Source organism: Falco rusticolus, chromosome 3 (genome assembly GCF_015220075.1).
Source record: "Falco rusticolus isolate bFalRus1 chromosome 3, bFalRus1.pri, whole genome shotgun sequence".
Lineage (NCBI taxonomy): Eukaryota > Metazoa > Chordata > Aves > Falconiformes > Falconidae > Falco > Falco rusticolus.
In genome coordinates this window covers 13,391,027-13,416,660 of record NC_051189.1, presented here as the reverse complement: position 1 = coordinate 13,416,660, position 25,634 = coordinate 13,391,027, and the positions used below count along the sequence as shown (strand labels likewise).

Sequence of the window (25,634 nt, the reverse complement as noted above, 5' to 3'; positions counted from 1 at the left end):
GCAGAGCTACCCCATGGTATGCACCACTGTATGTGGAAGGGCATTGGCACAGCAGCCCCAGAGAGAGACAGTGCCTTGCTGACCCTCCTGCAACGATCACACTGAGTGGGGATGGCACGGACCAGCTGTATCTGGTGTGGACCAGCCCACAACCTTCCCCACATCCCCAGTATAAAGAAACCAGGGAGTGAAAGTAGCGTGCTGGTGCCGGTGCACACTGTGCCCATGGCCATGCTCACCACAGGACCAGCCTCTCCAACGAGGCTATGTGCAGCGGCCCCATCCCTGTGTGCCCACTCCAGCTCATTCCGAGCCAGGCCAGCACCTTTTCCTCGCAAGGGCTCCTCTGTCCCAGCCCTGCTCCAGGCTGGCTGCCCATCTCGGGGGAGAGGTCCCAACAGGCACTGGCTCCATCCGCCCGTGATGTCAGTGTGAGCGCAGCCATGTGTGCTTGGATCTGCCCAGGCAATGCTGTTTGTGTTTGCAGGTTCAGGATTGCGTCTGGCTCTGGAGCCAAAAGGTGGGGACGACGGGCGGGACGGCTACGGGTGTTGCTCCTGCTTCTGGGAAGGGCCGTCCTGAGCCACACTGGGCAAGGGGAGGAGAACAGAGTCAGGACTCCAGGGTGTGTGTCTCTGCCTGCTGGAGGGGGGTGAGGGGCCCGTCTTGCTGGCTGAGAGCTGGGGGAGTCACTCTGTCCTGTGCTGTGGGCTGTGGGCTAGGAGTGAGGGGGTCCCCTGCCTTGCAGGGCTGTCCCCTCCATCCTGTGGGCTCATGCTGGGTGCACACACCCACATGTGCTGGTGCTGGGCAGCCCTGTGCTTGGTGCCGTGTGCATGCAAAACACACGACAGGGTTGGCGGCACCTCACCACCACCTCTGCCCACTCCAGTCCTGCGACCATGCCACCTTGCAGGGCTGGGAAAGCTGTTCCTGGCCCTGCAGCCCTTTCCTGGCAGAGATTCTGGGTTAGATGGTGCAGGCTGTGCTGTGCTTGGGGGAAGCTGGGCTCAGCCCAGCCATGCCATGGGCAGAAAGGTGGGCAGCAGCAGTGTGGCTGCAGTATCCAGAGAGCCCCAGGCAGATCTCATCATGTCCCAGACCTGAGCTGGCCACCGGCACCAGAGTGCAGAAGGTGTTTGTGCACTACCACCCCTAACTGGAAAGCCCAATTCCCATCGGAGCTAGGGGTGCAGGGGCAGGTTCCCCCCGGAGTTGAGGTGGAGCCCCCTGCCCTTCACGGGCAGAGGAGGAAGCAGCGGCCATGCGGACAGGGGAAGGACTCTTCTCCTTTTAGTCAGAAGGCGTCAGCCCCGTGGAAACTTTTAGTAACCAGCACTGCCTACAAAGCCAGGGAGATTCCTGGCGGAATTTCAGGTGTTGGCACCTGCAGCCCCCCCCGGGGCCACAGTCTCTCCCCGACGCAGGCAGCTCTCCCTGGCAGCAGCAATTGCTGCTCCACGCCTTTTGCTGCTGGCTGCATCAGGAAACATGCTGGTGCAAACCACGGCTCTGGACGGCGTTGCACGCGTGCACCCACAGCCTCTTCACACCCACTGGTGCCGCCAGCACCCGCGCGTTGAGTCACTGCAGGAGGCTCTTCCTTGTACACCCAGCACACGGGAAAGCATTACAGCTACGGCTGCCCCACGTCCCGTGGGATGATCCCGCACCCACAGGGTGCACCAGTAGGCTGGTGGTGGCTGGGGAGAGGGAGGCTGCTGGGGGCCATTGGGAGGGACGGGGAGAAGGGACAGGTTTTACTGGCAGAGTGGGGTACGTGGTTTCAGGGAGAGGGTGGTGGAGGAGTTGTCTGCCAGGGAAGGGGCAGCAGAGCACTGGAGAGGGGCTGGGGCGGTGGGTGGGAGCCTGGCAGGGCCGGAGGAAGTCTGTGAGGTGGTCTCGGGTGGGACAGGCTGAAGCTGGGGGTGTTTCAGGGGGAGGGAGAGCAGTAGAGAAGTTGTCTGAGGGAGTAATGGAAGAGTGATAGGGACAGGGTAGGTAGGTGGGGCACTTCGGGGGTCCTTGCTCTAAGCGGGGCTGGGGGGGCCCAGTACTCCTTCCCAGATGGTGCTGCCTGCCCTGCTGCCATGCAGCAGGGGACGAAGTGCCTGGGTCCCACCGATGGCCAGTGGCAGGACCTGCTGACGTGCCCTATGAGGTGCCTAGAGCAGGACCGCTCCTCCGCTGCAGCTGTGAGATGGGGCCGCACCCTGCCCATGGTGGGGCAATCCCACAGGACCGTGCACCCACCTCACTGGGTACTGTGCAACAGTGCTGCCAGTCCCCGTTGTGCCCTGCCCCGCTGCCTGACCCTTCTGCAAGGCACCCACTGCCCTGATGAGCCCCGCTGTGTCCATTGGAGCACTGAGGCATCCCGGGCTTTTCTCTGGGAGCTGTCCTGCCCAGACAGTCATCACCTCCTGTCCTAGTCCCGGGGCATGCCAGGATCATGGACCACCGTCCTCCCACTGTGCTCAGCCATGAGGGCTGGTGGTGCCTGGCACGCTGCAGCACCGCATGGCTGTTGCCCTACGCCCACTGTCCCACCCCGGCACCTGGCTGCAGCCCAGCCAGAGCAGCCGGTGCAGGCAATGCTGCATTCCTTGCATACTGGGGACCCAGGTGAGTGCCTCTGACCGCTGTGGCCCCCAGCACAACACCGTGATGCCCAGCCGAGCCCCTCTCCGCTGGACCTCTCCTACCTGTCCGCAGTGGTCGCAGGATGGGCTTGCCCGGCAGGTGCCTGCAGTCCCGCTGCTCTGCCGCTGCTTCCTGCCCGGGACCAAAGCACGTTTAAAACCTTGCCCTTCCCCGCCCCTGGGGATGACACACCAGCCCAGCCCTGCCAGAAACATGTGGGCCAGCCCTCCCTACGGCTCCCTCTGGGCGCCAGGGTCCCCCCTTGCAAGGGGTCTGTCTGAGGTCGGCCTGGTGGGCAGAGCTGTAAGCAGGGCGAGGGGTTTGCTGGTCCCAAAATGGCTGCAGTGTGGGCAAGTGGCCCTGTCCCAGCAGGCAACCTTTTGCTCGGGTAGCGCCCTCCACAAAGGAGGTGAGAAAAAGCCAGGAGAGACCACAAGGTCAGCGTGCCCATGCTGCTTCCATCCACAGCAGCCTCTCATCCCTTCTCCCCAGCATCCCATTAACACCCCATGCCCCATGCCCACAGTCCTAGCAATGCTCCCGCACCTCATCCTGGTGGCAGCTCCCCCCCTGCACTCTCCTAGGGCAGCCCCTGCAGCCCTTGCCACCCAAGCCTGCTGTATGTCCATTTCCCCTCAAACTGGCTGCACTTGCCGTGGCTATTTGGCCCGATGCCGGGCTGCAGCTGCAGGGCTAACAGACCCCAGACCTGCAGCTGTGGGCCTGCCCCTGGCACCATGGCAGCTGGGGTGGAGAGGGGGATCCTTTCCCACCCACCCCACCCCCAAACTTGCCCACATTCTTGGATGTGTACATAGAGCCTGAATTGCTCAAAACATGCCCAAGCCACCCCGTTGCCACCTGAGTCACCCAAACACCCCTGCCCTGCCTCTGTCACCAGCTCCACACCCTCCCTCTGGACCCTGCACCCATACCCATACCCAGCTCCCCCCTTCCCCCTGAGCACCCCTTCTCCTCTCCCTGCTGCCATCAGTGCTCAATGAGCCCCAAAAGAACAGCAAGCACTGTGCACAGGGGCAGGGACCTTTGGGACCACCGGACGCTGCAGAGTCGTGCCACAGCCTCCTCCTGGTGCCAGACCCACAGGGCAATGCACTGAGGAAGGGATGCACATGGCTTGGGCAAGATGTTTATGGTATGTGGGAGTGTGTTGTCTGGAGAGCTGCCGGTATCCAGGCACAGGGCTGGCTGGGCAAGCCTGTGGCATGGCACGGTGTGGTCCAGTGGGTACACAGCCCTGGCACCTGCTGCGGGTGCGGCTAACCCCAGCAGTGGTGGTGTACCCCATGTGAAGGGGTATTGCGCCAGGAATGGCATGGCCGAGCACCAGGCAGGAGCCCCCTATGTGCCCGCTGCTGGGGCACCACTGTGTTGGTAGTCATGGGAGGGCAGAGGGACCCTCGGGAGGGTGCCACACCAGAGCTACGGGGTCAAGAGAGGGGCTGGTGCAGACAATGCCCTGGACGTGTGGGACAATGTCTGGACAGGGGCAGCATCGGTGGGGCTGGTGAGAGGGGCAGGGGCTGTGTCCGCCCTGGCAGCTGCCCCCATACTTGTCCCTGTTCCTGTGGCACATGGAGAGGAGGTTGCATCCCAGAAACCAGCCTCGATTTCCAACGGCTGCACAGGCATTGTCAACAGATGTCACAGAGGTGTCACTCCTGGAAGGTCCTAAGGAGCCTTAATCCAAAGGCAAACAGGGGTAAGCGTTTGCCGTCACCATCACCGCAGAGGACGCTGCACCAGTGTGCTGGAGCGGTGCCATCACCGCAGAGCTTTCCACTGGCAAGGCTGTGGAGGTGCTGATCCTCTCATCCACCAGCGGGGTCTGGGCCAGCAGTGCCTACCTGCAGCCTCCTCGGGGTCCTGCAAGCCCACGCAGGGGGCAAGGACAGCACCAAGGCCACAGTGGGGCCAGTCATGGGCACAGCCAGCCAGTGACTGGGGAGCCTGACACGGGTGGCTGATGGGGCATCATCTCCCTGCAGGGACGGGACCTTGGGTCCCTGCCCTGGGTCAGGCAGGAACTGGCGCACTGTGCTGGGCCATACTGGGCTGGGCTGTGTTGTTCAGTGCTGTGCCTGCCGACACTGTTTTGCTTTTGCTTTCTTGGGGACGCCGCCCAAAGGCAGAGGAAAGGGTCTGGTTACAGTAACTAGCAGTAATGTGAGGCTGCAATTCATGGGTATACATTGGAACTAACCATATGTGGCTTAACCAAAGCATCTCAGCTACGTACAAAGACAAGGAGGGGACCGGCCTGGGCACCTCTCCCCTGCCCGTGGGCGGCCGTGGCTGGGGCTGGAGGTGGCGGCTGGCTGCCGCAAGCCTTGGTGACACGCCTGCTGTGCTGGCTGCTGAGCCAGCGGGGCCATGGAGCCATTTGCTGCAGGAGAGGGGAAAGCCCAGAGGCACAGGCATCGGGATGCGGTTGCTCAGTATTGCAGGAGTTGTCCCAGAGCGGGAAACCCCACGTGGGTGGGTTGGTGGGGATGGCTCACCAAGCTGGGTGTCACAGGGTGTGCTGGCAGACCCAGCCATGCCTGGCTACTGATGGAAGCTGTGGAAAGGGTGCTGCGCCCGAGCAGGAGCAGCAGGGGCTTGGGTCGAGCTGGCAGGGTGTTGCAATGTGTCGCAGACAGGGAGCTCACCACCACTACTGTGTGCTGCTGTCGTGGGGCTCAGCGGCTGCCAGGCTCCCAACGGCAAACCACGCTGCTGCCACCAGCCGGGTTCCCTTTCCACAGGGACATGCCATCCAGTACTTCCAGCACATCCCTGGTGTGCAGCAGCCTGCTGTGCTCACCCACACTGCCAGACATCACCAGGCTGCATGTCCCCCTGTGCCATGTTGGGCTTTCCCAGCCACAAGCAGTCCAGGCCCATGGACACCCTGAGGTCCAGCTATTCTGGATGTGCCTGCAGCAAAGGGCACAGCCCCATGGCTCCAGTAGCTCGGGGGGGAGACAAGTGCTGCTGGTGGCACCGATGAGATTGCAATGGCAGCATGAGGAGGATGGGACAGTTTGGGTGCAAGTCACCGTGCTCCCCATCTCTCCAGACGAGCACTGAGGAAGGGGTGACACGGTGCAGGAGCACAGCCCCTCACTGGCTGGGACAAACCACGTTAAGCCTCGGGCCAGACACTGAGCTCAGTGCCAGGAGATGCCTGCTGGGGCTTTGCTGCCCAATACCCATGTCCACACACACAAATGCTCTTGCACAGGTGACTGTAGTTGCTCACACACACAGAGGCACAGTTGCGCACATGCATCTGTCATGCAAGCGGCTCTGCGCACTCACACGCTTGTGCTTGTACGTGTTTTGGCCCCAGTCTGAGAGCAGAGCAGGTGTGCCGATACCAACCTGTGCAGCACCGAAGCCTCCAGCCCAACCAGCCTCCAACTCCATCGTGCCATTGCCTCCAGCCCTGCAGGCGTCTCAACCCCATGCCCAGATGGTGGTGCACAGGGCAAGATGGGGGTCCTGGAGGGCTCCGGGGTCTCGCTTCTTGCCCAGCAGCACCATACCCCAGCACTGGGCAAGGGCTTGGAGTGGGATATGGGTGCAAACTGCAGGCAGGAGCACCCAAGCCTGCAGGCAGAAGCCAGAGTATCCTGGAGACACCCGTGCTGGAAGCAGCAAAGCCAGGAACAGAGTAGCTGGAGCTGGGGCTGTGTGCCCCAGGGCTGGAGGAGCTGCGGCACAGGCTGGGGGATTGCTCAGCAGGCTGGGAGCCTTGGGGTTCACACTCCACGCTGCCCCTGGAGAGGGGATTGGATGTGTCTATCAAGGGGGATGAAGCAACCACCACGGGTGTGTGGCTCCAGTCCGGGGCTGGGACAGCTGTGTGGGGTGTGCAGGGTGGGCCCGTCAGGCAGGGCAGGCCCCGCTCCCGGGGTTCCCACAGTTGGGGCAAGTGCTGGGGTGGTTGGGCAACAGGGTGGCACCCGCCTCCCTCTCCCTGTGGCGGGGGCCAGCTGGCTCTGCAGGGCTCCCACCGGCGAGAGGGCTGCTCTGCCGTGTGCGCAGGGCCCCACACAACCCGGCTCCACCAGACAGCACAGCTGTGGGATCTTGGGTCCAAATGCCCAGCCATGATGGTGCCTGCCTGGGACCAAGCCTCCAGCCTTGCTCTCCCCCCTCTGCCTGCTCACTCGCTGCCCGAGGAGCCACTCGTGCAGCAAAGCGACGTGCTTGCAGCCATGTGGTTCTCCTCTCCCAGCCGCAACACAGGCTGCGAGCTGTGGAGGCTCCCCCAGAGCATCCCCCTCTGCACCACATCTCCCTGAAGACAGTGCAGTCTCACTTGGACCCCCATCCCCTGGGTCTGTTTGTCTGTCCATCATATGGCGCCCATCCCCAGCTCCAGCCCTGGGGAGGCTGCATTGCCAAGGTTTGCATGGCTACGCAAACATTTTGCAAACTGTGTGCACGCACCCCAGCCACCCCACACCTGTTGTCTTTGCTTCCCGAGCTGGAGTCATTGCCCAGGGCTCTGGATGTGGCTGACACAGGCTGGTGGTGCCAGTGGTGCCGGGTGTGTTGCCCCAGCTGGGAGTGGTGGAAGAGATTTCCATAAGCAGAGGAATGTGCAACGCAACTTGTACCAGCGGTCCCAGCTTGTGCTGGCAGCGCTGCACGGACCATCCCAGGACATGCTGGCGGATGCTCTGCTCTGTGGAGAGCGGCGGGGCTCAGCACCGCTCTCAGGGGGCTGCCAGCAGTGCCAGAGCGAGGGGCCTCAACCCACATGCTTCTCTGTGCATGGATGGGGACATGCCCCAGCACAGGCTCTCTGCTGTGTTTCCAAACCTGGCCTCCTTTGGCTACTCTCTGACACAGAAGTGTTTATTCAGATAAAAAAAATAAAGCGTGGAGACATTTTTAGGGGACAACAGTGCAGATATGGGACCAAAATCCATGAAGGCATGGTCAGCCAGCCAACAGGACTGAGACAAGGGAGGAGGCAACCCGCAAAGCCTCAGCCCCGCAGGGAAGATCAGAGGACTGCAGCAGCCCTCGTACCCAGGGGTCTTGGTATACAAGGGCCATGCTGCTGCAACACCTGGGGACAGTCCCCGCACACAATATGTCCCCACCTTTTGGAGTCGGGACACAGCCAGTGTCTCCAGACACCTCACCCCACCCCAACCTGCAGCCATACCCCATCCCAACTGTCCCCCAGCTGCGCCAGCATGGGACCGGGCAGACAGACACAGTGCTACAGGGGACCACGCTGGCCAGGGACCGCATGGACACTGCCGGTGCCCTCAGAGCTACAGGGTGGCAGAAGGGCAGCCAGCACACAGGGACAGGGACATGGCATCTCCCAGAGCTGCCCACTGTGGGTGTGGACTCCCAGCCCCAGGCAGAGGTGCTGGGGCACAGCAGGAATCCCAGCAATGCTTTCCTCAGAAAGGAGGCAACACGGCGTGGTGCCCGCTGGCACCCGCTGCAACACCCCGGGCTTGCCAGCCATGGCGCCAGGCGTCTGCTGGTGGCACCCAGCTGGAGGCACACCCAGCCATCCCTGGCCACTGCGTGCCACCATGCTGGGCCATGTGTGCATCAGCTTTGGCAATGCTACTTGGCCCCGCACCGCCTGGCCGCAGCAGCCTCGATGAGCAGACAGACAGACTGACAGACTGCAGCAAGCCCCAGGTGCTCATAGAAAAAGAAACCTACTCTTTATTGTGGCTGGCAGGGCTGTGCCCAGCCAGGGTTACATTCAGCTCTACTGCTGTCCGGTTAGCAGGGTGACGTGAGCATGCGTCAGCGGGGCAGGGGTCCCACCACCCACGGGTGCTGCAGGCGGGATGGGGGCACAGGCACGAGGGACCCCCAGCCTGTGGCAGCCCCAACCCTGCCGGGGGCTGTGGGGGCAGCTGTAGCCGGGGCCCCGTGTGCACACACCGAAGGCCCAAGGGGTGAGGGTTAGCACCAGAAACGGGGCTCTGCATCCAGCGAGGGGCCCTGGTGCCCAGGTACCAAGCCCAGCCACCTCCCACCAGGATGCAGGTGGCAGGACAGGGGACCCCCTCGCCAGCAATGCCAAGTGCCCGGGGCCACCAGCAGTCACCCCCACAGCGCAGGAACCTAGGGGAGAAGGATAGGGCCCAGCCCAGGAGCATCTGGGCTGCCGCAGCCCTGGCTGACCTCCAGCTGCAGGATGCTGCCGGCAGCTGCCCCGGGTGCTTGGAGTGGGGTACCGGGGCTTGGCCCCCCACGCGGTGCCTGGTGGGGCATGGGGCCGTGCCAGCCAGAGCCCAGGGGCGGTTTGGTGTGTGTCAGGGGATGCTTGCATATAGGCTGGGGCCAGGCCCAGCGGAGTCGTTGACGGACAGACAGCTCAGCCCTTGCAGGTGGGTGCCCACTTGGGGGGCCGCAGCGCTGGGCCAGAGACCCTTGGGGCGCATGGCCACGGCTTTGCCAACCTCCAGCCTCGGGGCGGGCAGCCGCCAGGGAGGAGAGTCCTGAGTGGGGCCGGCCAAGGGTGCTGGGCGTAGGGTGGGCAGCTGGGGGGGCTCAGCGGCAGGGGCTGCAGCGCTCTGGCGGGGACCCTTCCGGCGGCTCTGCAAGGGCATGGAAGCGCTGGAGCAGCATGCCCTCCTGCACTGGCGCTCCAGGGGCTGGGGGACAGCCCCACTGCCCTGTCCCACATCACCCCATTGACTCTGTGCTTCCCCAGGCCCAACGGCCCCCCGCAGCCCCCCAGTCCCCTGCCCTGTGGGGCAAGCAAGGTGCAGCCTGCAGCAGGCTGGCCAGGGCGGGCAGGGGACCCCCCACAGTGGCACGGCTCTCACCTGGGGGTGCCACAGCCAGGCTCTCCTCGGCTGCGGTGAACTGCAGCTCACCTCCGTCAGGCAGCAGGGAGCCACGGGAGCGGGGGCACCGATCTCCGGAGCGCGTCCTCCGCAGCACCGACTGGGGAGGGAGAGGGTCAGCACCTGTGGTGGCTAGGCTGGGGGGGTTCAGGACTTCTGGAGGGGCTCTCCAGTCCTTACCTTCCTGGCCAGGGGGCTGCTGGGGGCCGAGGCACTGCTGTAGAGGCTGAGGCTGGAGTTGGAGCGGCTAGGGGACAGCACTTTGGAGGAAGGGGCCGACTGGTTCCCCGCACACTTAGCTGCAGCGGCCCCGAAGGCGTCTGGGGACAGGTACTTCTCGTTGATCTTCAGGTTGGTTCTTCCCTTCACTGGAGATGACAAGAGGTGGTGAGTGGGGCTGGAGGTCCTGCGGCCCCAGGCTGGGCAGTGCGAGAGCCTGGGGAGCCCAGTGCGCTGTGTCCCACATGGACACCACCGACCCACATGGCCCCACAGATATCCCACCTGGGCCCAGGGATGCCCACCACACCAACGTCAGGGCTCTCCTGGCCTCAGTCCACTGCAGACCCTTGGCCATGGGTGCCCCATGCCCAGTGTGGGACATCCACACCCACCTCTGCAGGGGTCGTTCTTCACCAGGAACTCGTCCAGTGCAATCCAGCCCCCACCGACTCGCACCATCAGGGTGCTGCGCAGGATCCGCACCATCCGCAGCTGCTGGGACTCCCCAAACTGTGGGGGAGAGGGATGTCAGGGCAAGGCAGGGGCCAGTGGGGTTTGGCAGGGCTGGGAGCCAGGGAGGGGGTGCCAGAGCAGGTACCAGCACCCAGATCTGCCCATCACCAGCCCATTGGGTCCCCTGTGGCACCTCCGTTCCCACCACAACTACCCTTCCTGCTGTGCCACAGTGTGCAGCATCTGTGGCCAGGGATGCCATGGGACACGGGGATGTGCCCTCCCCCCACTGCTGCAAAGGGTCTGGGGCAGGGAGTCACAGCGCAGAGGGAGCTGTGGGATGTCTGCATGGTGCAGGCTGTGCACAGGTGTCAGAGCAATCCCAGGACCCCAGCTGGGGAACGGGGGCTGCTGGCCATGGTGGCAGAGCAGGAGGTGGCAGCAGTGGTGTGGGTTGGCACTTACCCGGTACCTGTTGGCGCTGATCTGCTCCACCTGGAAGCGCTTAGCACAGTTGCACTGGGCCACTTGCCTGTTCACCTGGGGACAGCACACTTGGCTCAGGCCCACGGCGGGGCCCGCCACCCTGCCCAGCCCCAGGCCCAGCCCTGCTGCCATACCTCATCCTGGATCTGGTCAGCGTCAGCGATCCGGCGCAGTGGGTCCCGGTTGGGGTGCAGGGCGCTGACAAACTCATAATAGTCGATGAAGCCGTCACCATTCATGTCGAAGATGCTCGCCACAGCATTCATCTCCAAGACATTGGTGGGGAACTCTGCAGGGGGGAAGGGGACCACCATGCCTTGTGCACCCCTGTACCAAAGCTAGCTGGTGTCAGCACCAAATCCTGGCCCCCTCCAAGGGGCATCCTGGCTGGCAGACCCTGTCCCTCCCCATCTCTGCCAGCACTGCCCCCCCTCTCCCCACAGTGCCCTTTCCCAGGCTCTCAGGGAGGGGGGAAGCCCTGTGGGGTGCAGGAGCCCAACGAGCCAGCCCCAGCCCACCCCAGCCCAGCCCCGGGGGCACGCACTGGAGGAGAGGACGCTCTCGATGAACTCTCGCTGGCTGATGCGCCCATCCTGGTCCCTGTCGATGCCTCGGAAAACATCCAGGACACGGGACTTCATTTGGCTGATCCACTGCATGTAACGCTTTCTCCAGACCCCAAAGTCAAAGTGAGCAAACTCCTCCAGCTCGGAGAGGCACAGACAGGAATTAACGCACCAGCCGGACAGACCCCCCTAAACCCCCATCATGTCAGCCTGGGTGACCGTGCTATGCCCCTCGCAGGACCCACATTCAGGCTCAGCCTCGCTGCCGTGCAGCCGGATTGCTCCCAGCCCTGACACCACTGAGGCTGGCAGAGGGGTCTCTCTGCCCAGGAGCCCAGCTCTGGGTTGCAAAGGGAAGCGCTGGCTCCAGCAGCTGGCTCTTGGCTCTCAGGGGTGCACTCACCCCAGCCCACAGGGATGCACCAGGACTCCCAGCTGCAGGGACAGGATCTGGGAAGATGCCTGCTCCATCCCACTGACCCTGAGGACCTTCCCCACCAGCATCTGACCCAAGGCCAGAGGCTCCCACCAGCAGAAGGTGAGACAAGCTGTCCACACCCGCCTGGGGCTGCAGAACCACCAGGGCTGCCCCTACCTCTCGCAGGTGCTGCAGGGCTGTCTCCAACCGGTACTGCCGGTCCAGGGCCAGAAGCCAGAGCTGCTGCCAGCGGTGCAGGAGCTGGGCCATGAGGGGTGTCTGGGGCTCTAGCCCCCCGAGCGGCACCACCGGTGTGCCCTGTGCCTTCCCTGTGCTGCGGCGCCCTGCAGCCAGCGAAGACATGCGGTGAGGGCACAGCCATGGGTCCCAGGGCATGGTGCAGCACAGGGGGCAAGGCGGGGGGATCCTTACGTGTGGCCAGCCGGCGTGCAGCTGGCGGGCCCAGCTCCGTGGCCAGCTTCCGCTTGCAGCTCTTGGTGACCTTCTCCACGTCAGGCTGCTTACGGTTCAGCTCCTCCATGAAGACCTGCCACAGAGCACAGGCGCTGAGTGCCCACCAGCATGTCCCCTAGGCATGCCCTGCCAGCACAGCTGGGGTAGGGGGCTGAAGCTGGGAGCACAGTCACCCACAGATCAGCCCTTCTTCCCCCTCCCCAGGACCCTCCTGCATCAGCAGTCCTTGCCACAGACCCAGTGGGCTTGGGATGTGGCTGCTGCCACGCCTGAAAGGTGCTTCCACATCACGGCTGCATGCAGAAGCTGCACCCATAGCCTCAGCCTGGTGCACCTGAAAGTCCTTGGTTGGGTTGAGTGTTTGCCCAGGGCCACGCAGGTTAGGGGGGACAAGCGTAGCCCCCGGCGCAGGGTCCTTTACCGTGTGCTGGGCATTGAGCTCCTCCAGCTGCTCAGCCTCCTCAGGCAGCGGCTCCTGGTCCCGCAGGCTGAGCGCCTCCTCGGCGGCTGTGATCCAGTCAATGAGCTGGGCCATCTCCTCCCGCTCGGCCGCGAGGCTGGCCGTCTGCACCTGCAGCCGCTCGCCCTGCTGCTGGGCCCAGCTCAGCACCTGTGGGCATGGCGAGGGGAGCTGGGCCACGGGGGCTGGCAGCGGGGGGCACGGGGCCAGCTGCCCTGCTATGGACCCCAGCGCCTGCAGCCCCGAGCGGGCATCCCAGGGCCATTGCTTCAGTGGGGACGAGTCTCTGCACGGGGAGCCTTGGCCCACCCTTGCCATGGGGCAGTCACACAGACCCCCGGGCAGCAGCCCCAGTGACTATGGGGCAGGGACATGGGGGCTCCATGGCCCACCCGTGACCATGGGGCAGGCCCGAGTTCCTGCAGGGCTGCCAGTGCTGCCCCTCATCCGCTGAGGGGCCTTTGCAGCTCTGGGGTGCTGCTGCCGCTGCTTTGAGCACCAGTCCTTGGTATGTCCCTGCAGACAGTGGCTGAACGTGCCAGTACCCAGGTCTGTGCCTCAGTGGACGTGGTGGCTACCCTCACAGCGGGGCTGGGCCACATCCTTGCTATCCAGGTGAGGGGTGAGAAGAGCAGCCCTGAGGGAGGCCAGACCCCAAGGCAGATCCAGATCAGATACCAAAAATCTCTGCTCACTAAGGGCTTTGTGTAGATGAGGTCGAGGGATCGGCTGAACCTGTCAGACCCGTTCAGGGGGAGCCAGGAGCACTCTCACCTGCAAACCCACAATGGCTGGGGCGAGCCTCCAAGCCACTGCAGGAGCGGAGTCTGGGATGGGGATTCCTCAGGACACTGCTCCTAGGGGACTCCCTGCCTGGGCTGCATGGCATCTGCCATCACACAGCAGTGAGCCACCACCACACAGGTGGAACTGCAGAGGTGCCTGGTGACCCCCGGCATGGCCCCAGGATGGGCAAGCAGGGCTGGCAGGGGCAGTACATCCCAGCAGCTCACGGAAGGCCAAGAGGAGCCAAGCAAGAGCCAGCTGGTCACTGGCAAGACCAAGACCGTATGTGTCGGCCAGGGATGGGACCAAGCACTCCCAGCCCCTCACAATGCACCAGTCAGGAGGGCTGTGACAAAGAGGCACCGGCGGTGGGAAAGGCGGGACGCTGTGCTAGTCCCAGGCACGGGTGCAGATCTGCTCCCCGCCCAGGGAGGGATGGAGAAGGGGTGCCCTGCTCACCTCCTGGAAGCGGCTCTTGGCGACCGTGACCCAGGACTTGATGGTGATGACAGAGTCCGGATGGCAGGTGGAAAGGATCTCCTCCCCCAGTGAGGTGATGCACTCCAGCTCCAGCTGCTGGCACTGCAGGGACTTCATCAGCTCCTGCAGGGTGCACAGACTGTGGTACTGCCGGGTCTTAGCTCCCTGCACCCCACTGCACCCTCCAGCACTCCAGGGACCAGCCTCCACCCAGATGGGTGCAAAGGCAGGGCAAGGGCACTGGGCTGAGCGGGCACATTCCCTGAGCATAGCTGTCTTTGCATGGGGTGCTGAGGACCCCAAATCTCCACACCTCAGGGTGCTTCGGGCCCCAAATCCCATGTCTGGTGTGATGGGACCCAACATGTCTCAGCGTGGTGCACCCCACACTCTCTCAATGTCCTAGTTGACCCCAGCAACAGGATGTCCCAGGGCAAGGATGGAGCCAACCTGGAGGTGGGGGCTGGTGGGGACAGGCACCCACCTGCAGCTGGTTCTGGCACTCCTGTACAGGCCAGTTCCTCCTCGAGGGAAGACACCATATTGAGGGTTTTCTCTGACTCGGAGAGGCGACCCGGAAGGAGTGTGCACCAGGGTGTGAAACTCCTCTGCCTGCCATGGACAGCCAGGGACCTGCTCAGCACCCACTTTGTAGCTGCAGCCCTAGGTCCCAGCCCCTGAGCCCCCCAGCCAGACCTCGAGCCTGCAGCTGCTGTTCCTGCCCAGGCCAACAAGTACCCAGCACTGGCCTCACTGTGCAGCTCCAGCCCCTGAGAGAAAGCTGCTGCCAGCCCAGCTCGAACCCCACAGCAGACAGAGAGAGGCTCTTCACCCCACTTGGCACCTGGGACTCAGTACCTCCCCACCGAGCAGCACACCCCTGCGACGTGCAGCCGTCCTGCCCCGGCACCCACACCATCACACTTACAACAGGCACCAGCCTGGCACCCGGCGGCACCACTTTGCAACACAGCCACACAGAGCCCCACACAGCACCCCGCAACACACGGCCACCCACTGCCCGCACCCCATGCAGCACCCTGCGGCTCGGCCACACGCAGAGCCTGGGCATCCCATGCAGCACCCCCCACACACAGCCACACAGCCCCGGCACTCCACATGCCCAGGCTGCCTGCAGAGCCTTCCCACTAGGATGCACCAGCTGCAGCCCTGACTTTTCCACTCAGGACCAGCTGCTGCCCCCCTGCCACCCCACTGGCTCAGCTGGCTCTCACCTGCCGGAGTGCGGCCTCCAGCCGAGCCTGCTTGGAGACGGAGAGCTTGCAGACCAGGTCCCATCGGGTGCTCAGCTCCTCCATCTGCTTCTGCAGCCACTGGGAATCGACGCTGCTACTGCCACGGGTCAGGTCCCGCACCGAGCGCTTCAGCATCTTGATGCAGCTGGCTCGCTTGCCCAGCTCCTTCTGGAAGACCTAAGCAGGGGAGGGCAGGGATGGGGTGGGAGATGCTGAGGAGGGAGCCAGCACCCTGCCTGCCCATTAAGTGGGGTACATGGGGTGTTCCAGCACTGCCCAAGGACTGGGAGCGCAGGCTCAGGTAAAGCTGGGGCTGCTCCGGTGGGCAAAAGCCCCATCCTGTGCCCGGCTCCTGCCCCAGGATGGACGGTGGGCAGGGCTGGTGCAGAGCCCGGGGCTGCCCAGGGGCCGACGAAGGGCAGGGACCTCCCCACGTGGCTGGGGACACCCACCTTGTGCTTGTCCATCAGGTCGCTGACCAGGTCCCGGTCCCCTCCGACAGGCACATCCTCGCTGAGCTGCGGCTCGGCCCGGTACAGCCAGTCCATGAGAGCCTGCAGCGCATCTGTGAACTTGCCCGAGAAGAGCAGGTTCTCCTCCAGCTTGTGCTGCCTGCAAGGACGGGTGCAGGCAATGCCAGCAGTGCCCCAGTGCCACTCAGCGCCGCGGTGCCAGGAACAGCCGCCCCATGGGGAGCCCAGCAGCGTGGCTGTAAGTGCCTGGGCTCACTTATGGCCAGGGGTGGATCCCAGCTGCACCCAACACAGCCAGAGCCCTGTGGTGCTGGGGCAGGGGTCCCAAAGCAGGGAGTGGGATACACAAGGAGGAAGGGCAATGCCACAACACCGTCTGGGACCATCCCACCCTATCCTGTGCCATCCCGTGCCATCCCAGCCTCACCTCTCCACAGCCCGGCTGCACAGCGCATCCCAGCGCTCCTTCAGTTCCCCCAGCAGCTCCTCCAGCGGCTGCAGGTCCTCAGGGAGACGGGCTCTCTCCCGCAGCGCTCGCCCACTCCGCAGCGTGGCTTCATACACCGGCCGCTTTGAGCGCAGCACCTTCTGGAAAGCCTATGGGCAGAGGGGGTGATCCCACCTGGACCCCCGGCGTGTGGGTGCTGGTCCCAGGGTGGGCAGGCTGCGGGGAGACTCCTGCCTCCCCAGGTGCTGCGGGGCAGCTTGGAGTGCTGCTGCCCCTCGGTGGAGGGCTCTCCCCACCCCAGGTGTCCCCACAGGCATCTGACCACCACAGCTCTGGGTGCATCGGGGCACTGCTGACTCACTGGGAGCTGGGGAGCCCCCTCCCTGGCCACCCCACAGCCCTCCAGCTCTGCTCCCCACTGCCCACAGCTACGCAGCTACGCCCGCTGGGACCCCCTCCCCATCTCCGCAGGGCCGGGGAGTGGGGCAGACCCCCTACCTTGTGCTCAGCCAGCTGGCACTTGATCTCCTCCTGGCTTGTGGCAGTGTCCTGCGGCACCTCCAAGCTCTGCTCCACCTCATCCATCCAGTCCAGGAGCAGCCGCCGGGACTCGCTGAACTGAAATGGAGAAGAGGGGTGCAGAGGGGCTCTTGTGTGCAAAACAAGGGCCAGGGCGACCCGGGCAAAGAGCCACAGCACCCACACAACAGGGCTGCATGGCCCGTGCACCACCTCAGCACAAGCCACGGACCAGCACAGCATGGTCCCCAAGCTGGATCTGCATGGCCCCTGCACCAGCACAGCTCCCCACAGGACCTGCATCCCCTGGCACCTGGCACAGCAGCTGAGTACCTGCTTGGTGCGCTTGCGGGCCTCCTCCAGTGCCGCCCCTCGCTCCGACATTCGCTGCAGCACCTTCCCCAGCCGCTCCCTGGCCGTCAGCACCAGGTTCTGGATGACGGCACCATCCTGCTTCCTGCTGAAGTCCTTCAAGCGAGATGCAACAGCCTCCAGGCCACTGAGCTTTTCCCCGTGGGCATTCGCCTCCTTCACCAGGGCCTGTGGGAGAGTGGAGGCAGCTGGGGGCATGCAGACAGCCCCAGGACAGGAGCGGAGCCTCCCAGCACAGCCTGCACCTTCACAGGGTGCTGAGCCGCCTCACTCTGCTGCTGCAGGGAGAGACGTCCCGTTGCCAGCCCGGGGAGATCGCTGCTGCCGATGCTGCTGGCACTGCTGCCGCCACACGGGACCCCTCGAGGCTGACCCAGCCCCAGGGAATCAGCCCCAGCTCAGGGCACGGTGCTGGGCAGCGTGGGGGCACACCTGGGCAGCAGGCGGGAGGCCGCTGCACCAGCTCAGCCTCACTTGCCTTGTGCTCCTGGATCTGCGCGGTGACAGTGTCCAGGACGAAACTGGGTGGTGCAGGGGAGCTGAGGAGCTCCTCCGTGTGAGCCACCCAGCGCAGCAGGTCCTGCATGGTGCCGTGGAACTCAGTGGTGACCGTCAGCCCCTCGGACAGGCGCTCCTGCAGGCAGGGGGACGGTGCTCATGGGGACAGGCACCCGCAGCTACCAGAGCCGGGGCAGGGTCAGCACCCCTGGGCAGGCAGCACACCCCCTGCCCTGCACACCTTCCTCTCCTGGGCCTCGGCATGAACGCTCTCCCACTTCTGCTCCAGGATGCGGAGGCTGTGCTCAGTGCTGCAGGGCCGGCCGGCGCGATAGGAGGCCAGAAGCCGCTGCAGCCGCTCCCGCACGCCACTGTATGCCTCCTGCTTGGACTCCATCTCCTTGCATAGCTCCTGCCGAGAGGTGGCGGGGAGCCCCGGGGTCACTGCCCCGAAGGACAGGGATGGGGACAGGGACGGATTTGGGGCACCCATACACCTCCCAAGGAACACTCAGGGATGGCCCTGCAGTGCAGGGGGGGTCTTGCACAGCCCTGGTGCTCACCAGGTGTGCGGTGAGCTTCTCTTTGGTGGTGTCCGGGTGGCCCCATGCCGGCTTGGAGAAGAAGAGCTGCAGCTCCACCTGCTCCAGCCACTGCAGCAGCTCCGTGATCTCCAGCGTGATGTCCTGCACCTGGGGGCGGCATAGGGGGTCAGCACTGCCCCTGGCAGCACTACGGTGGGCAGCCCCAGCATGCAGTGCCCCATACCTGGCTGAGGTTGTTCTCCAGCTCCAGCTGGCGGCTCTCGGTCTCGCTCTGCACCAGGTCCCAGCGCTGGTTGAGCTGCTGCAGGCTGCGCTGGAGCCCCTCCACGCTCTCCCCCAGGCTGGAGAGCAGCAAGCCCTGCCCAGCCTCATTGACAGACTGCACTGTGTGAGCATGGGACATCACATCGTTCCGCAGCACCTGGGGATGGGGCACCGTGATCACAGGCAGTGCCATGGCGGGGAGCACCCCACATGCTATGCCATGCCAAGCCCCTCACCCTGGGCCACCTCTGCTGCCCACATCAATGCTGCCATCGTGGCACCAGAAGCCCCACGGGGCTGGGGTCTGGGAAGTGCCACGCCAGGGGAGGACAACAGCCAGGGATACCCCAGAGCCAGCACCTTGGCTCTTGTCCTCAGCATGGCATGGGGCAGGTGTGAGGCACCAAAATTGCTGCTTCGTGGGGAGGTTGCCATGACAGGGCACAGAGGACACCAAGGCCACCCCCTGTGTGTGACCCCCTCTGGGCACAGGGCCAGCCCGCACCTCACAGCACCTCACCTGCGTCACTGCACGAGCGTGCCCAGGCAAGGGGAAGCGGCTCTGGGCTGGCCGTGGCCTCAGCCGCCTCCCGGCAGGCATGGAGACAGCTCATTCCTTCCATGCTGTCACCGCGGGAGGGGACGCGTTCTCACGCCGCCCACCTCAAGCCACAGCCTGCTCAACCCGGCCGCTGTTGCCCTGGGGCTCGGTGGCAGTGCCAGGAGGTGGGGGTTGGGTAGCACCCTGCAGCCAGGATGCATCCCCACAGCAGGAGGACCACGACCAGGACCTCCTGTGCAATGGGACCAGGCTGTGGCCCCACAGCAAGACTGTGCCACGTCCCCTGGGTGAGATGTCCCCACACAGACACCTGGCTGTCAGAGCAGCCCAGGATGCACCATGTGGGCAGCCCCATCCCACCGCTGCCCTCACCTTGTGCTTGGCCAGCTCAATCTCACAGCTCTGCAGGTCGAGGCGTAGCAGTGTCGGGCCCTGCAGCTGCTCGGCGGTGCGGGACAGCCACTGCAGCAGCTCCTCCAGCTGGTGCTGGAACTGCCCCAGGCCCAGCAGAGCCGCCTCCAGCTGGTGCTGTCCCAGCAAGGGTGGAATTGGGCACCCGTTTGGTGGGAGCAATGTCAGCCCGGACCACGCAACCAGCACCCGTGTGGCCCCATGCACCCACAGTGCCCTGAGCACCATGTGCCCAGAGCCTGCACGGCCCCACACACACCCAGCACCCACATGGAACCCCATGCGCCCACATAGCTCCCACATACCCAGTACCCACACAGCACCCCACGCACCCACACCGCCATGGGTCTTGCCTTGCGCCAGTGGCAGATGTGCTCAACAGCTCAGGTGCCACCACCACCTCCCAGAGCCCCCAAGCCCCCGTGCCCAGGACAGCAGTGCCCCACACCCAGCCCTGCCCCACGCCTGGGATGCCCCTGCAATGGCTGGCCCCCACACCTGGCGGCTGACGATCTCCTCCTCCAGGTGGTCCCAGCGCTGGCGGAAGTCACTGAGCAGAGCCGGGGGGTCCCCCTGCCCTGCGCCCCCCAGGCTGGTCTGGTGCCGCAGGCTCTCCACGTCAACCTTGCACTGGTAGAGCTCCCTCTTGAACTCCTGTGGGATGGCAATGAGTGGGTGACCCCAGCCCCACACATGGAGATGGGGATCTGCCACATCAACAGGCATGGCACAGTATGGCATGACATGCATTGGCACAGAGCTGGGTCTGGCACAAGCTGCATGGTCTGGCATGGCACAGCATGGCATGACAGAACATGGTCTGGTTTGGCACAGAATGGCATGGCATGGCATAACACAGCGTGGCACAGCATGGTAGAGCTGGGTCTGGTTTGGCACAGAATAGCATGGCATGGCAGAGCTGGGTCTGCCATGCACTGCATGTTTGGCATGGCACAGCACAGCACGGGATGGCAGAACGTGGTCTGGTTTGGCACAACATGGCATAGGATGACATGGCATGGCATGACATGAAACGGCAGAGCTGGGTGTGACATGCAGTGCACTGTTTGGCATGGCACGGCACAGCATGGCACAGCTTGGTACAGGCACCTTGGCTCAGCACTCCTCCTTATGGAAAGCAGGCAGCCCTGCCCCTTGGGGCGTCTTGGCAAGGGGCAGGATTTGACCACCCCAGGTGGGACTTGGCCACCCAGCGCCCACCATGAACAGGTGCCATGGGGGCACTGGCCAACATGCCGCACTTTCATCCCACTGCTGCCCCAACCATCCCGCTTACCCTCGCCACTGCCCCCCTGCCTGCCCCCAGGGCTCAGGGCCCCATCCTGCAGCACAGCCCACCTTCAGCTCCGCCAGCTGCTGCTGCACCAGGTCCAGGTCCCCGCCGACAAGGAACTCCTCCGCCATGCGCAGCTCAGCTGTGTCCAGCCACTCAAAGAGCCGCTGGGGACAGACAGAGATCATGGGGTCAGGGAGGGTGGGAGGCCTGAGCCCCCATCCCTGTCCCCACACACCAAACACGCCAGCCTTGCAATGCCAGCTGCGTCCTGAGGGGCACAGGCATGCTGCCCCCTGCGCTTTGCAGCTCCATGGCCAGGAGTGGGGCTGGTACCCACCGTGGTCCCCAAGGAGGGCTGGAGCACAGGGCAGGGGTGTGCTCCATCCCCAGCCCCACTGAGGGATTTGAGCATGCCACACTGGGCCAGGACATGGGCACAGCCCGCCCCATTGCCCATCCCCCCCAGCAAGCCCCCCACCCATAGCAGCATCATGACCCTATAGCTCAGCTAGCTCCATGCTCCGATAGTCCTGCACCGCCACATAGCTCCACTGCAGGCCCCACTGCCAGGTCCTGCCTTCAGCCATGCCCAGGGACCACCATGGTGGCCCCACAGCCCCTCACACCCCCAAGTGGGAACGGGAGGGCGATGCAGGTTGCGGGGCAGGCCCCTATGTGGGGTGTCTGCCCGAGCGAACCCCCAGCACCCCACCTGCATGGTCTCCTGGTAGCTGACAGAGGTCTGGAGCTGCTCCTCGAGGCGGGCATACCGCTCCGTCCACACCTTGTTCAGGCTGTGCCAGGAGGAGTAGAGCTGCGGCCGGGCGCGGGGGTCAGCGGCACCGCGCGGGGGGTCAGGGGCACGAGGGTCAGGGGTCCGGGACACGGGGGTGAGCAGCACCATGCCTGGCACTAGTGTGTGGGGTGCAAGGGGCAGTGGCACCGCGCAGGGGTCAGCAGGTACCAGTACAGGGTGTGAGGAATGGCACGCGGTCCCTCGTGCAGGCACAGCAGCCTGGGACAGCCACCCTCCATCCAGCCCAGCCCCGGGACATCCAGGGGACATTGGGTCTGGGGGCACATCTGCCCCTTCTCCAGGATCCCACTAAGGCACAGCCCCAGGGACCTCCCATCCCTACAAGCACCCTCCCCACGCACCCAGGACCCCGTCCCTCACTGGACCCACACCCATCGGCACTCACATCGTCCAGGCTCTTTGTGACATCGGGCTTGTCGGGGTCCCCACAAGAGGACATCAGCTCCACGCCCAGGCTGCCCAGCGTGTCCAGCTCACCCTGCAGCGAGTCGATCTCCTCCCGCAGTGCCTGCAAGACAGGACGGGGCTCAGTGCCGCCTGTGCCACGGGGTTGCCTGTGCCACAGGGCTGCCCACCAAGCCCCCTCCCCAGCCACTACCTGCATGGTGCGGAGCTGTGTGCGGATGATCTCAGGCTCACCACCGGCCTCCTCCAGCCCCAGCACCAGCTGCTGGGTGTCACTCAGAGTCAGGGCCAGCTCGGAGAGACCATGCCAGAATCGGTCGGCCAGCGCCAGCAGCTCCCGCAGCCAGCGCTCCTGCTCCTGGCAGCGGCCCCGCAGGCAGCCCCACTGGGACAGCAACTGCGCCGTCCGCTCCTGGATCCCTGCGGGACACGAGAGGGACAGGGCTCAGCTTGGGTACCCTCGAAGTGCTGTGAAGGACCAGTCACCCCAACACAGCCCCGAGCAGGGACGCGGCCCCGTTGGGACGCCCGTGTGTCGGCACGCGTGGCCATGCACACGCACCCACCCATGGTGCCATGCCTGCCCCTCCATGCCGATACCTCTGGCAGCAGCATCGGAGTTTGCTGCCTGCATGCTGGCTAGCAGCTCGCTGCCCTGCGCCTGGATGGTCTCTAGGGCCACCCCCAGCTTCTCCAGCTCGCCCAGGGCCAGGCTGTTCTCACGGATCTGCTCCCGAAGGTGGGCTGCATCACCACGGATGGAGGGCTGGCTCTGCAGGCGGCTCTGCAGCCGCTCCAGGCACTCCAGCAGCAGGTCCATGCGCTCAGTCAGCTGGGGAAGGTGTAGGAGGGGACGAGCCCGGTCACTTGAGGGGAAGCCTCAGGGAACACCAGCCCTCCTGGTGCTGGCTCTGTACCTGGCTGTAACGTGGCAGGGCATCCTCCAGCAGGGCAGCTGCCTGGCACACGCGCTCACGGATGCAGCCGTACTGCTCCTCTGCCTCCTGCCAGCGCTGCTGGAATGGGGCGCCCTGCTCCGGGCTCAGCTCCACCAGCTGTGCTGAGACACGCTGCAGCTTCCCCATCAGGGGCCGGTGCTCAGCAATGGCCTCCCGAAGGCACTGAGGGCAGAGGAAAGGCTGTGGGCACACGCAGGTCCAGGACAGGGCACACGGGGACATGCCCTGGTGCTGCTGCCCTGGCTCAGTACTTGTGCATGTACCCAGGTCCCTGCAGTGCTGCCACCTCTGTCCTATGCTCCCAACCCCGTGGGATGGCAAAGCACATCCCTGCCTTCGCCTTCACCTTCGCCATGCCCCAGCTGAATCCATCTTCCCTCACCTGCAGCAGTGCCTGCTGTTCCTTGAAGGCCTCATAGCTGATGGCGTTGGGGGAAATCTGCACCCCGATGACCTGTGTCTCCTCCAGCCAGGGCAACAGCTCCTCGTGGGCCTCAGAGAACTGGGCAAGCAGGGTCTGGGCGTGCTCCAGCTGCACGGCGCAGGCTCCACTGCGCAGGAAAAGCTGTTCCATGCGCTCCCGCAGCGCCTGCACCGAGGGCTGTGAAGACAGATAGCTCACCAGGGGACATGGGGCATGGCCGGCCCCTGGGGCAAGGGGCCCTGCTGTGGCAGCATCCCACCCAGCACCCACTGGGTGCAGCCCCAGCACAGCTGCTCACCTGGAGGTGCTGCCGCAGGGGCTCGGGGCAGGACTGGAGCAGCAGGTTTGAGATCCCGAGCAGACGCTCCACCAGTCCCCGGTGGTGCAGGATCTCAGCAGAGAGCAGCTGGAAGACAGAGGTGGGTGGGTGTCAGGTCCTGCAGAGACGTCAGCAGATCCATGCGCATGTGATCTGGGGGGTCAGTGCAGGAGCCCAGCAGAGTAGGGGTACAATGCCAGTGTCCCTGGGGATTTCCCTTTGGCGTTGGGGTACCAGTGGGTTGCACCCTGGCCCAGAGCAGCACTGCAGACCCACCTTCTGATCAGAGAGCTGCGAGTGGAGGGCCTGGGCATCCAGCTGCACCCGCCCGATCTCCTCCAGCCGCTCGCCGAGCCCAGCCAAGCGCGCAAGCTGGGAGTCAAGGATCTGCTCGAACTGCAGAAAGGAGGAGACCTGTCAATGTGCCGGCAGGGAGAGCACACGTACCAGGGCAGCCTTGCCGGGACACAGACCCCCTACCCCCTGTGTGTCTGCTGCTGGTTAGCACCGGACCTCCTGCTGTAGCCTGGTGCAGCCCATTCAGCCACATCCCTCCAGACCCAACTCCCCCATCTCATGCTGCAGGCAGCAATGCCATGGAGCCAGGGAGGGGTGAAGGGGGCAGAGGGTGACATTGCTCAGAGCCCCATGTCCCGCACCTTCTCCTTGTCGCTCATGCTGACCGGGGGCTCCTGGCCACCGTGCTGGCTGTCCCAGGAGCCCAGCTCCTTCTCCATGCGGCCCAGCCAAAGTGCCAGGTCCTCCTGGGCAGTGCCCAAACGGGATGAGGCCTCCAGGGTCTGCCCCAGCCGGTGCATGGTGTCAGCACTGCTCTGGCCCACAATGAGATACCGCATCCTCAAGGACTCCATCTTCTCCTGTGCCAGCTGGGCCTCCTCCCCTGCGGCAGCAGCAGTGCAGCCAGCATCAGCGCTGCTGCAGCCGGGGACCTGCAGCACTGATGCCCTTCCTCCCCCATGACAGTCACTCTGTCCAATCTTCCCCTGTGCCTGCCCCTGCCCTGCTTCTCCTGGACCCAGCTCCAGTCCCTCATCCCCACTGGAGGCAAAATTTCCCACCACACCCCTGGCCCCTCTCTACCCGACGTCCATCACACAACACTGTCCTCCCACAGCTGCCAGCAGCACCCGGTGGGGAGCAGAGGGCCCCAAAGACACCCAGAACCAGGTGTCCCCTCACTGGTGTGGGCTGCCACCTCCCCAGGACATGCCTTGGTGCCAGCACAGCAGCAGCACGCTGTGCTCATTCCCTCCCACATCCTGTGGTCCCGACCTTGCAGCCACCACTTCAGCCAACCCCACTCGCCTGTCACCATCTCCAGGACCCGCTGCCCGCTCTCCAGGGCACCATCCAGCTCTCCCAGCCGTTCACGAATCTCCTCGCAGAGGACCTGGGCAAGAGGCTCCCGTGGCAGCGGCTGCCGCAGACATCACCCTGCACATCCCCACTGCACCCACTGGCATGCCTCCCGTCCCCACCGCCAACCCCAGACCTCCCCATGGCCCCGCTCGTGGTTTCCCCTGCCCCACTGAGCCCCACTCACGCCCCCCACCCTGTGCTGCAGCAGGTGCCCGAGCCCACCCAGCACTCAGCCCAGCCTCGACCTGGGTTTGCCGGTGGGCGTCCTGCACACGGCTGACGCAGCCATTGGCATGCCAAAGCTGAGCCAGCTGCCGCTCCGTGGTGCCAAGCCACTCCTGGAAGGAGTCCACAGCCTCCTGGAAGCCCTGTGCTGCCGGCAGGATCCGCTCCAGGTGGCCGTACCTGTGCCAGGAAGGTTGGGTGAGCCAGGGAGGGCACAGCCCCTGGCTCCAGGGGCCAAAGCCCCCTCTCCCCCTGGCACTGGGGCTGGGTGGCCGACAGCCACATCCAGGGTCCCCCTGCCCTGTGCTCCCCACCCCAAAACTTCCCACCCTGAATGCAAGGGGGGAGGCGAGGCCAGCATCCCTCTGCTCAGCCCAGGCAGCACCACGAGCATTCCAAGGACACGTGGCAGATGCCCTGGGCTGAGCAGGGACACAGGACACAGGGATGCAGGAGGAGGCAGCCCCTGCCCGGCTGCACCAGCCCCGGCTCTACTCCATGACCTGTCCAGGACCTCCCTGCCCCGGTATCACCCTGCCAACCAGGCTGAGCGCTGGCATGGCCACACTGGGGCACCTGGCCGTGCCGCTCCGCTCCAAGCCCAGCGAGACCCCAGCAAGCTCC

The 25,634-nt window shown here is 64.8% G+C and overlaps 1 protein-coding gene across 3 annotated transcripts in view; it reads right to left on the bottom strand.

The window, feature by feature from the left end:
- Positions 1-13,840: 13,840 nt before the first annotated feature.
- Positions 13,841-25,634, bottom strand: part of LOC119144058 (microtubule-actin cross-linking factor 1-like) — a 29,980-nt gene continuing 18,186 nt past the window's right edge. For all 3 annotated transcript variants that reach the window (XM_037378895.1, XM_037378897.1, XM_037378896.1), the window contains 25 exons: positions 25,031-25,190; positions 24,732-24,816; positions 24,065-24,306; positions 23,682-23,801; positions 23,385-23,492; positions 23,045-23,263; positions 22,621-22,824; positions 22,304-22,535; positions 21,897-22,123; positions 21,684-21,806; positions 21,194-21,295; positions 20,544-20,645; positions 19,683-19,838; positions 19,146-19,301; positions 18,171-18,368; positions 17,966-18,094; positions 17,644-17,814; positions 17,383-17,538; positions 16,866-17,072; positions 16,512-16,631; positions 15,993-16,162; positions 15,545-15,704; positions 15,072-15,269; positions 14,321-14,448; positions 13,841-13,959 (listed from right to left, as the gene is read on the bottom strand). In XM_037378895.1, coding sequence (XP_037234792.1) covers positions 13,953-13,959; positions 14,321-14,448; positions 15,072-15,269; positions 15,545-15,704; positions 15,993-16,162; positions 16,512-16,631; positions 16,866-17,072; positions 17,383-17,538; positions 17,644-17,814; positions 17,966-18,094; positions 18,171-18,368; positions 19,146-19,301; positions 19,683-19,838; positions 20,544-20,645; positions 21,194-21,295; positions 21,684-21,806; positions 21,897-22,123; positions 22,304-22,535; positions 22,621-22,824; positions 23,045-23,263; positions 23,385-23,492; positions 23,682-23,801; positions 24,065-24,306; positions 24,732-24,816; positions 25,031-25,190 — 3,880 coding nt within the window. In that variant the 3' untranslated portion in view covers positions 13,841-13,952. The remainder of the gene's footprint in view (positions 13,960-14,320; positions 14,449-15,071; positions 15,270-15,544; positions 15,705-15,992; positions 16,163-16,511; positions 16,632-16,865; positions 17,073-17,382; positions 17,539-17,643; positions 17,815-17,965; positions 18,095-18,170; positions 18,369-19,145; positions 19,302-19,682; positions 19,839-20,543; positions 20,646-21,193; positions 21,296-21,683; positions 21,807-21,896; positions 22,124-22,303; positions 22,536-22,620; positions 22,825-23,044; positions 23,264-23,384; positions 23,493-23,681; positions 23,802-24,064; positions 24,307-24,731; positions 24,817-25,030; positions 25,191-25,634) is intronic.